Raw genomic sequence first — 12,323 nt, forward strand, 5'->3', positions numbered from 1 at the left:
AGTCACTCAAGAAACTTTCAAAAGAGGAGACACGTCTTGTCTTTATAATCCTAAAGAGAAAGTAGCAGTAACTCAAATCTACCGCCTGTTGTACGGTATCCTTTAAGTTCTGGTCCAAATAAATAAAATGGGATAGAGGATACAACTGGGATAATTATCATGAATAGGATTTCAGCCTGTCAGTATCTGGGAACGGTGGAATTCAAGGTTGCTAAAAGAATATTAAGTAATGAATGTCTGTAATGAAAAGTATTTCAACAGGAACATTAATATTTCTTAAAAGATAAAAAAAAAGACAAATCCCAAAGCCATCTCCTTTGAATGCTGCAATGAGACTGAGCAAAGAAAAATTCTAAGAATGCCAGTAAAATTGTTTTAGGTTGATGTGAAAATCATCACTTACCTACAGTAGTTAAAATGCCATTGCGTCCAATTAGTTAATTTTTTTTTTCTCTTGTCTCCCCCCTCCTTTTTTTTTCAGTGTCAGTATTTTAGACTTTGTTGGGATGAAAACTGAAATAAGGATACAGTTCATGTGTTAAGCTAAACTTCATTGCCATTTCCTATGGGAAGGTGGTTAAAACAATACTCCTACAAGCAGCATGCAATACAGCTCAAAACAGACGGGAGTAAGAAGGTGTTTTGTCATTAATGATATTCCTATATCACCTATAGCAATTACCTTCTATTGCATTATGGCAGGCAGTTTGGCCGTCTGGAAAAAAGTAGAAGGAGAAAAGAATGGGAGGAAAATTTGATAAAAACAGAGACAGAACACAAGCACTTGCCCTGGAGAAAAGCTAAGAGTAAAGACTAAATGTTTGATAGGAAACGGACTTGGAGCTGGCGTGAAGATGCCATCTTTGCGTCATGAGAAACTGGAGTTTCTTTAGACAATCAGGATTGTAACAAAAATACCTGATGTCATTAGTCATTAGCTTTCCAACAACAATATTTAGGGGAGAGAAAGCTGAGAATGGATCTTGTTTTTCTTACAAGTTGAGGTGAAGTAGATCTGAAAGCTGCCGAAATAAATATGGCCCAGAAATTAGACATGGGGAAACCCAGCTCTTAATCTTCAGCTGTAGGTAATCTTTCCCTGCCAGTTGGGCTTACTGACACTTTCCTTCCCTTGCATTTTGTTCTTGAAGCTTGAGAGCTGTGAGGACTCCTTACACTCCTCTCTTTCCTGCCCAGTCAAATTGTTCGGCCCCCACCAGTAGCCTGAAGGGAAATGCAGATCTGAGCTAGGGTAGCTGGCGTAGCCAACAGTGTGTCCCCAAAACACCCCTCATGCCCAGGATGCAAAACTTCATTTTCTTCACTGATACAACCAACTTTCGAAAGACACCTGGAATTCTGCAGTTGTTTGGACCTTGTGTGTTTTGCAGGAGAGTAAACAAAAGAGAAAATCTGAATTCTTCTGTTTCTTTTTCAGTCTCTACGTTTCTTCTTTGCACAGCTTTTTCAGTGGCTCCTGACACGATACTGCCTGATTACTTCTGTGAAAAAAACATCACTATTTTCAGTTATTGTGTAAAAGCAAGAAAATTTGGGAATGTGGTTCATGTAGTTCATGTGGTTCATGTGGTTCTGTACCCTTTTTTAAACCTAGGTCTAATCTGTGTGCACCACATTGCATTATTTAATGTACATCATGTAAGTGTCTTTTTACAATATTTCAGTATAAACGAAAGCAGAGATCAAAGAATTTTGACCTTCTTATTCAAACACAGTTTTCCTTCTTTGTTAGAACATAACAGAAAAGATACAAAGGTGGAAGGAATGGAGCACACTTTTTGGTATAAAGACACCTTCCTTTTTTTACCTTTATAGGGATGTAAGCAGTGCTAAACCTATAACTACTAGGCTTAATAAACTCATTCTACGGCCTCATTTTACTTCTCTCTCTTAGAGAATTCACCCCTTAGTGATGGAAGATTTTCACTAGCTAGTTTTAAATGATCATGCTGTTAATTAGTAGGTAGGCCACAAGAAGACCTTGTGTTAATATGACCAGGAATGGGATTTGCACCTGTCTATTTCTATATAATGTCATATTTAACGTACAGATCTTTTGTTAAATTCAGATTGAATGTTTATTTCAGTGCGGTCTCTCTTTCCTCAAGCTGTGCTGTATCAGGGATTAATTCTAGGAAGTAAAGAGCACAAGGCCAAATCTCATTGAAATGACCATTATTTGTGCTTGTCAAGCACATCTAAATCTTTGTGCTGCTCTACAACTCCTGGATGTCAAGAGAGATTTTTGAAACTTAACCCCTTGCTCAAAATTAAACTTGTGATGTGGACTTCCCTCAACTTTGTAAAAGTTAACTTCCAGAATCAGAGTAGGAAAATTTATAGAAATATATTTTTATATGGATTGAACCAAAACTCAAGTTCGTTAATCACCGTCTGGATTTGCAGCTTTCAGTTTAGGACTACCTTGTGAAAATAACAAGCATTTGAAAAGAAAGGAAAATCAGAACACGGTAGACACCTTAAGTTAGCAAGTCACTACAGTTTTTGTATGCCCAATGTGACTGTTATTTTCCCCCCTAAACAGTAAAAACATATTTAACCTAGAACAAGGGCTTCCTGTAGAAAACTTAGGTATGCAAAAGCACCTGATAAAGGTTCTCATCCCCAACGCTGAATTTTCTATATTGCAAGTTCAGTCCACACCATAAACTGAGATTTCACATCATATTTGTGTCCTATTTTAGGAGCGGATTCATCAATTGGTAAACAGGTAGATATTGCTAAAGCTTGGTGAATGCAAATGCCACTTTACCGACATTCATTTATTTGAATAACAAGGTCAGGTGTCTTGGGTTTTTAATTAAACAAATTCAAGAATAATCTAGTAATGTGTAAGTCTTGAAATGTTTGAAGTAGCTTACAATTTTGCTTTTCTTGGACAGTCTTGGAAAAAGAATAGTTGATACTGGCTGATCATAAAATAAATATAAATATATGTAAGTTAAAAAATAAACCAGTTTTCTAACTCCTGTATTCCATAAAAATAGGAATGTAGCTTTTTATGAGGAACTGCCAAAAGAGCCATGAAGGTGCGATACCTTCTCTGTGGACACAAAATTGGTAAGTGTAAAATATTCATATGCCCTGGGAGGACAGGGTCACTGAGATAATACCCTATGGCAAGTTAGAATGAAAATACTAGTAATGAATTTTTTTCTTTTTTTTTAGAAAAGAAAATGTGAAAGTCATTGACAAAATTATTACATCCAACTAATTTACATTTGAATGTGCCTTAGTTTATCTCACATCTCTTTTACCACCGATAATAATTCTACAATAGCTAAAAGTAAGTGATGTGACTTTCAATTATATTATACAGTGTATAAAAAATGTCCATGTTAATGCCTGTCATACAACCACAGCTGTTAGTTTTTTTACTAGTATTTTGAAGACTCTCAGTCACTTCCAGCCCCCACACAAGCTCCCCCCATCCCCATCAGCGTCCTCTCCTTCTTCGCTGGTTCTTGCTCAGGGGCTTCAGAAGACTCTCTCGATATTTCACGTTTGTGTGGAACAGTCGGACCATTTCATGGTCTTTGTTATCCAAAACTCTGGGCAGAAAGAGAGACGATTTCTGTGTCCTGCGAGTTTTAAAGCCCCTTCTGGGTCGTCCTTTCCCATTGATTGAGACATACCAGAGTCTCTCCGCACTGGCTTTGCGCTTGGTCCCGGCTCTGTTAGGTACAGTCCGGTAGAGACGGGATGCGTAGGTGTTGTAACCCAATTCGTGGATCCTCTCCACAAACTCACACTCTGCATTATAATTTTCCTGTAAAGCAAACATAACAAAATTTAAGAAAGACCATATGGGCAATAGCTCTCTTCTACCTCAATAAGATTGGACTGAAGTCTTAAGCAAGACTCTACTCATTTTTATGATAAGGGCAGCAACACATGTGGCAAGAAGAACTCAGACTGGTGCTACAAAAGGTGAGAAGAAGAGAAGTGCTGAGCCTGAACTGCTGTGCAACAAGGTGCTGTCAGCAGTGTGAGCATACTCCGTGGGTCAGAGACAGAAAGAGGCCAAAAAACAATTTGCAAACAAAAAGTGATAGGTGAATAGGAATGAATAGCTTGGCTGATTCTTCAGCTCTAAATTTCTTTTTTTTGTGCTTACAGATCTAAATATGACAGGTGATTTAATTGCTGCCTATCAACCTTTGATATCTATTAAAAAGGTAAAATACTATGGTTTAATGTAAAATGTGGCTCTTTAATTGGTATATTATTAGTTAGATACACCTGCCTCCAGTTTGTTACAGCTATTTGAGCAGTAAACAGCACCTTGATGAAGTGTCTTTCTTTGCTTCAGCACAACAAAATCCAAGTCCACCCTGCCCACCGGCGTGTTCCTCCACAATGCTAGGCTGGTCCTTTATCACAAACGGTAGGGGAGAATACACACCCATCCTGGGTGCTCACATTTTACATGATCTGCCTAAATTTGCTCCTTTTCATCTGGTCCTCAACTGAAAGAAACCAGTGTGCAAAAGCCTGGCAAGAGTAACTCCCTCCTCCTCCCTGGGAGCAGGAGAAAAAGTGCAAACGAAGGACCTCCCACACTGTACATCTTTTCTTGATTACGAAATCATCTTTGCTGTACCTGTGTGATTAAACCTCCAGTACCTAACATGCGTAGAGCACAGAGGCAGAGGGGAACTGCTACCATGGTCTTTACAGAGGATTTTTATTTAGTGTTGCCTCTGTGGAAGACGTGGAAAGGGCACGGGTAGCCAGGCTGGGGCCAGAAAAGCTATAGGCTCCATTAACAACATGTCTTTAATGCTGTTCGCTCACCAGAAATGCTGATAGGCATTTAACAAGATTTTAAAAGACTCCACATGTCTCAGCTTCACAGCTGTAAAACGGAAGTGCCCTTCCTTGCAAGGACAAGGTTTTCATATGCTGTGGTGCTGGAGCCCACGCAACTACCATATGTAGGTAGATTTGTCCCGCTGCCTGCCTCAGTTCTGGCTGTAGAGAGATTGTCTCAGAGGATAAACCTAGAGGATTATCGCAATCTGCCAAGGACACAAAGGAACTCTGCAGACTCAACAAACTCATTTTATCGACATGGGAAAATTGGTAGTACAAGGAATAATGGAGTTATTCCAACCCTGTTTCATAAAATGCTCCCTGCATAATTATCCCCAAAGAAGCCAGTCTTATTTGAAATAGGGGCCTTGCACAGATTCCTGGCACAGTAACTTCAATAAAGTTGTTGGTCAGTTTTTTCTAGGCAAGCGAAGCCAGGAAGTTGCTCCTGAGCTGAGCCCTCAGCCTTTGCTGCTTCTGTGAAAAAAGCTGGCATGGAATAGCTTTTCCTGGATTGTCCCTCCAGCTCTGAAACGCAAGTCTGAAACAGTCTCTTTCAAACTTGAGCTGGAACAGCAAAATTTATATTTTCTAGTTATACAGAAATCTTTCATGGCTGATGTTCCTTGGCACGCGACAGTTGAACACACTTCAGGATGGCGTGATGCTTCTCATAGTAGAAAGGGAAGTCCAGGAGAAAACCACTCCGTGGGCTATCCTGCTCTAGGCTTTTCTCCACTCTAGGAGAGGAGGATTTTGTTCAGAATTTGTTTAGTCTTATTTTAATTCAGTTTAATTAATCTGGAGGAAAGGCATACCTATTTTGAACAAGAAAGAGAGAAAGATATGAAAGAACTTGAAAATTCATCCTTCCCATTAATTTCTTTGGGGCAAACGCTGTCTCTGAGCTGATGGAGTAGCTCCATTGAAAGAGAAGCCCATTTTAATCAGAATATTAACTGGAAGCATAGAAGTGGCCAGTCTTAACTCTGGCATAGCAGAGCTAGTATGGCTTCATTCCACTTCAGCTGCGTTTTCGTTTGACAAAATTGTTTGCGATCTGCTTCTCTGCACCAGCAAAGAACCATCATCCTTACACACAGGCCCTTTAATCAGTGTGCATCACACGAGACAGAAGCTGGGTCGTAAACACTATCAGAACATTCTTGAAAAGGTGGAGTAAAATACATTAAACCAGGGAGACAACGGAGTTGATTGTGTTACCTCGGTTACATTCACATGGAAAAAGCTCACATTGCTGGAGGATATACCATGCCGTTCAAATCAACAGAATTACATATAATGACTAGTTGGAGGAAGCAAATTTCACATAGCCATATTTTACTCTCTTCAAATCTGTTTCCATACCACAGGATTCCTGAAGAAACTGCACAGTTTGGCTGTTACACAGTAAGAGATCGCAAGATTGCTAGGGGTGTAATCAAAGACAATGGAAGAAATTCAAGTACGTGGATAAATTGTATAGTATACACACTGATAAATAAGCCTTAGTATGTCCCTGAATGTGAAGAAGTCTAAGCTAAAGTATTTTATTCACCGAGGGAAAATATTGGCTGGGCTGAAAAGGCAAGGCTCCCACTAATGTCAGTAGAGCACAGACCTAACTTCAAAGATCAGGAAAAAATGATTCAAAGAATAGAATAAGGTTTATTTTCACCTTTATACTTTTGCACCTTCTTGTACTCCTTTCCTTGCAATAGCCCTACCTTTTAGTACCTGTAAATTCTTTCACTGACCAACCAAATGCTCTATGCAAAGAAACTCCCATCAGTAGCCTGCTTTCCTGTAACAGAGATGCTCAATTACTTCTGAATATTCTTTATCTGACATGTATATCCCCTGCTAGTGTCCAAGATCCCCACCAAATATAAATATGGATAATTTTGACTAGAGATGGACGTTCTGCTCTGCAAAGGCTGGCTTCTGAGGTCTTTATCAGTGTACCAAATTGCCCAGGACTTTGGCCATGTGAAATACCTTTGCCAAATACATTCTTCTGCCTTTGGCTGTACAGGCAATAAGAAAGCAAGAACACAGCTTCTTTCCACTTTTAAAAATATACTGATGGGTTGCCTGTAACAATTCCAGACAGAAATCTGTTATAACATTACTCTTTTCTCTATAAATGTTTATTTATAAGAAATCAGTGCTCCTCACTGGACCTGTTCTCCTGTTAGGAAATGACAGGCATATGTCAGTCTTAAGTGAAACTTACTGATGCATAAAGTCTGCCCCTTTTGTTCATGGCCAGGTATCTGCCAGAGAACAAGCCCTTGATGGCAACGATTCCAACATCAACAGCAGTTATTTCAAGAATACCTAGAAACAGAAACAATTATGAGTTATGTTGTTACCCCCCATCATCCCATCATGTGCAATTTTTTGAGATACATTTGAATGACTGCTTACCTGCAGAGTATGATTTCACAGCTATCACTAGCTCACACCAAAATCACAGTACAATCATGCGAATGAAACAAGACTATTATTTGAAACAGCATAAAACAATGAACAACAACGATGTGGGATTGTTTGAGACAAGCTTCACAATAAATCCCTAGATGTCTGATTGAGATTGAACTCTTTCAAAAATGAAAAAGATCTGACAGTGAACTAGAGGCTCACTTAATCCTATATGTATATAAAAAAGTTTAAATCCTGTTTAATGCTTAGGAACACAAGAGCTCTTGACTTATTGAAACCAGTCACAAAGCTGTCCATTTCAGGACAAAGCCCTCGCTGAGATCTCCAGAGGGTAAAACAGGGTGAGTTGGCTGCATTTTAGAGCCATGTATACAATCATGAAAGGAACCTGTCATTTAGGAGGTCAATGTAGCCCTCCAGACAACGACAATATGACTGTCTGAGCCAAATTAAAAGGGAGGAGATTTTCAGGCCGTCGAAGATGGGGTCTCAAACACAAGAAGAGTGTCACAGGCGAGGCTGGTGCAATACTTGCCAAAATGTTTACGTCCAGCTGAAAGTGCCATGATGCTGATGGAGGCACAAATGGTTCGGGAGATGTTGTGTTGTATGTGCAGGGCTCTCTAGCTGGCTCGCTCAAACTCTGCTCTCAGCTGTCCAGCTGTGGCCTGATGGCTTGGTACTTTCTATAAGTGTTTGGAGGTGAGAGGTGACCCTTGCACCCAAACCCATTGCTGCCTTTCGGCAATGATGAAGCTGAGCCAGGGGCCTGTCCCCTTTGCAGGGCTGGATTGCCGGCCTGGGGGAGTGGGGGTGGTTTTGGTACAGCTGTTTTGAATCAGGCACCGGTTCGCTGCTAAAGGATGCCTCCTCCAGGCTTTGATAGCGAGGGGGTTTTCCTCTAGGAAATAGTGGTTTTCCTTTATGGACTTCAGACAGATCCCTGAGGTCTCCCTATCTCTGTGTGCCATCACCAGCCGGGATTTATGCTTCCTGGGGTGGCGGGGCCGGGGCGGAGGCCGGGCTGTGCCCGCGGCCAGGGCCGGTCTGGGTGCGGGGGCGCCCGGGGCTCCCCCCGGGGCGGCAGCGACGGCGCTGAGCCCCGCTCTCCCCCCTTCTGCCGCCCGCGCACAAACCCCCTCGTTCCCGACATATCCCGTTTCATCTTAATTACTGCCGATCCCCGGCACATGTCAAAGGGGACAGATGTGATTTAGCCCGTGGAAGCTCAAGTCCCCTGCGGGAGACAAGCTGGGGCGGGACGAGGGAGGCGAGGGCAGCCTGCGGCTCGTCGAGGAGGGCACCGGGACTCGGGCCCGGGGAGGTGTGAGGCCATCCGTTGCCCAGCGGGCCGGGCCGGGGCAGGACTGGCGTGGGCAGCCCCCGGAGGAGCGAGGGCAAGCGACAGGTCGGGCGGGGTGCGCAGGGAAGGAGCACCTTCCCGCTCTCCGTCGGGGGGAGCTTGGAAAGGAGCTGGGGTCTGGGGGTCTCGCTCTGCCCCGCGAGGACCGAGCACCTCCGCCGCCGGCCGGGTCAGCTCGGGGGTCCCCCGCCGGGGGCCCCCGGGGATGGAGCGGGAGCCAGAGGGTGCGAGGGCGCGGAAAGGGAGCTGCAGGGTCTGGCGGAGCCAGCGCGGCGGCTTCCGAAACACCGAGGCGAGGTCCCGTCGAGCCCGACGAAGGGAAGGGGCGAAAGCCCCGGCAGCTGGGGGTGCCCCCCGTTCTTCCCGAGGAGCCCCAGCCGCCGGGCAGCGGCGGGCAGGAGGAGAGGCGGGAGCGGCTTCGCCGCCGCCCCGTCCGGCACCGTCCCAGCACCCCCGGTCGCCTGCCCGGTGATGCTGGAGCAGGACGCCATTGGTCCGGGGGAGAGACCCCCTCCCCACGCCCCGGCCCGGGGGAAGCGGGATGGGAAAGGTGTGCCCGGTACTCACTGAAGACGCTGTTTTTCTCCAGGGTGCCGTTGATCTTGCCGTTGGGGTGGATCTGGAGATGGTACTTGGTGGCACAGTAGAGTTTCCTGCGCCTGGGCGCTCCCCCGAGGTGCTCGTAGACGCCGCCGCGGCCCCCCGCATCCCGCCGCGGCCGGGGGTCGCTCGGGGAGGCTCCGGCGGCCTCGGCCACCCCCGCGGCCCGCCCTGGGGACCACGGCTCCTGCAACAAACTCAGGAACAAGATCCAAATTATAACCATTGTGGCATGATGGCCGCAGCGCTTAGTTTGCGGGGGAGATGGAGGCTTGGAGCGAATGACACCAGGGGTCCCATTAAAGCCGTCTTGCTAGCAGCACTCCAAAGTTGCAGAGCACACACTGCTTCGAGCCGTGAAGCATCGGCAAGTTTTTATCAGCCTCGATCTGTCCCTTTTATCTGTCTCAGATTTACTTAAATCAATAGACATCGGCAAAGGCCACCGAAGAGTCCCAGCTGTTTGGATTAGATGGAGCTGCCGTGATCAGCCTTCTCCTTGGGTTTCCAGCTAGACAGACGGCAAGCATGAGAGGCAGGAGGAGAAAGAGAGAGAGGGAGAGAGAGACACCCACTGAATTTCGGCAAGAGGCTGTGGGGAAAACAGTTGATCGACGGAGCATAGAAATAAAAGCAGCTTCCTGCAACAATAGCCTGATCTGCGACCAATTGATACAAAGCAGAGGAGGCAAAAGGTATCAGTCTCGTGTGAACTCCCAGAGTGCAGCGTGGATAAAATTACACAGCATCTCTCCCCGACACACCGCACACCCCCGCACGGGGAGGCGGGGGGGGGGGAGCTGCGGCCGCCGCCCTCCCCGCTGCCGCCCGCCGGCCCCGCGGAGAGGCGCGGTGTAGCCGCGGACCCTCCGCTGGGCACCGCCACCCCCTGCTCAGCCCGGGGCCCGCCCGCCGCAGCCGGGGAGGGGAGGGAGGGAGCGGGGGCGGGGGGCGCGGGAGGGGTGTGATGCTCGAAGCGAACATCTTCGGGAGGTGGTTTTTGAAAATGTGCGTGTTAAACGCAGAAGCGTAAGAAAAGGGGGTGCGGGTCCTGGCTTCTCGGAAGGGGACAAGCACGTTTTAATGGCTTTCACTCAGGGGTCAGGGTTTCTTCAGCGTGCCCCCCCCCATGTCCCTTTTGTCGAAAGCAAACAGTTATTACTAAATCAATGAGTTCACGGTTACAAATAATACGCATTATTTAGCTAGGTCTTTCGAGATTTAGTAATTTCTAAATTAACTTAGACAAAGTAGGGCCCAGCGAGTGTTATTCCATACGTCCCTGAATGCATTTGCAAGAAGTTGGAGCTAATCCTTTTTCTCCTCCTCTCTGGTGCCTGGTAAGTCTCCAGCAGATCTGCACTCGCTACCATGTAGCTTCACACCGCTGCCTACGCTTTCAAAATATGATGGAGCTACCTATAAATAATATAAAAGAAGGCAAAAGGTTCAACAACTCAGTGAATTACGCTGTCCCTGTGTGCTACTCAAAGGCAGCTCGTTAATTAGATTTGCATCTGAAACAGGCAGTAGGAGTTTTGGGGAAGTGTTTGAGAGATAATTAGTATTAATGTGCTCGAAGGGCACACAAATACACCTTTGAAGTGAGTCACGTCAGAATTCAAGCGTTTGACCTTGATCAATATAAATTTTTTCCAGAATCGGTGAGCAAGAAGAGGTCTATAAAATATTTTTAAAGACATTCCTATGTAGAGCAAGAGGATTTTCTTACACGCTAAAAAGATCTTAGGGAAAAAAAAAAAAAGAGGAAGGAAGCTTTTACTAGTGGGAAAATAAGGGAAGGGATACGACCTTTTCCTAAAAGGAGGGCGAAACGATCTCGAAAACTACTCCCTATTTTAAGCTGTGCTTAATATTTAGTAGTTCTCCAAGGCTAAAAGGCTTTTCATTATATAGTCGTCTGGAATAAAAGGAAACACATAAAAAACCCACAAGCACCCCTCTCCGCCATTACCACCCCTCCCTCCCCCTTTTCTTCTCCACAAGTTAAGCCCTAGCCTCACAAGGAGAGTTTGATCTGGGGATGATAAATGTTTGTACAATTAATTCTTTATTGCTGTTCTTCTGCAATGCCACTTCCAGGCAGTCATGTAGTTCCAGTATATTCAGTAAAAGTAAACGACTGGAAATTAAAATAGCTAAAGCACTGTATGCACGTAAAAATATGAAAACACAAATACGCAGGGCCACAACCTTGGAGTGTATGCGGGGCAAGGGGGGGACCGTCGCTTGCGGGCCAAATCCTTCAGTCCCTCCTAAACCAAGAACCCCTCTGAAAAACCTTCCTTTCGGGGATGCACCGCAAACCGTGTCCTACGGACTGGTAACCTCTGACGAGACAAAAGTGGTAGGAGAAAACTGGACATGCCACGAGTCTCCTGAAAGATGCCCTCACCAGCACAGCGCGAGGGCGAGATAAAACATAATTACTTTCAGTAATTATAGCGATCTCTTCCCGAGTAAATCTCAGGTCGTCCCGAGCCTAGTGCATCGCCCTGTACATGTGCTGCTGACATTTTATAATTTGGGATTTGCAGGGTATTTTTCTTTAGTGCTCTGAAAAAAAAAAACCAAAAAAAACCAATCCCGCAAGCTCCTCCTCCTGCCCCCCCTCCCCGCCTCCCGCCGCAATAATAAACCAAAAAGACTAGTGGGTGGAAGAGTAACACGTTAATGACTTTTGCTCAAATTGCTTCCATCTTGATCACATTTTCATAATTAGCACCATCATCTACAAATCTTTCCGCCCTGGGCATCTGACACAGACAGGCTTCCCAAGCGATGTGTATTCTACTTATTAGGGAGGGGAACACTTATAGGTCTATCATTAATGGTTCCCTTTCAAATGAAATGAAAACGACCTCCACGGAAATATCAAAGGGGTGTAGCTACCTTGTCTCGCTTGGTACAACACCGAATAGCAAGCAACCTTAAGTCGTTTTGCTCTAGTCAGACATCTATACAATAAAACATAAGCCCACTCTTGTATATTTTAAGTTGTCTGGTGACCATTTTTGAAAACAAAAAGGGTCCCTTT

General features: G+C 45.0%; 1 protein-coding gene across 1 annotated transcript; it reads right to left on the reverse strand.

Annotated features, from left to right (window-relative positions):
* Nucleotides 1-2,784: 2,784 nt before the first annotated feature.
* On the reverse strand, nucleotides 2,785-10,173 carry FGF3 (fibroblast growth factor 3). The gene is made up of 3 exons (XM_074582478.1): nucleotides 9,233-10,173; nucleotides 7,094-7,197; nucleotides 2,785-3,811 (listed from the first exon to the last, which is right to left on the reverse strand). The coding sequence occupies exons 1-3, from the start codon at nucleotides 9,489-9,491 to the stop codon at nucleotides 3,479-3,481; spliced, it is 696 nt and encodes a 231-aa protein (XP_074438579.1). The 5' UTR covers nucleotides 9,492-10,173; the 3' UTR covers nucleotides 2,785-3,478.
* Nucleotides 10,174-12,323: the final 2,150 nt, after the last annotated feature.

Source organism: Larus michahellis, chromosome 4 (genome assembly GCF_964199755.1).
Source record: "Larus michahellis chromosome 4, bLarMic1.1, whole genome shotgun sequence".
NCBI lineage: Eukaryota > Metazoa > Chordata > Aves > Charadriiformes > Laridae > Larus > Larus michahellis.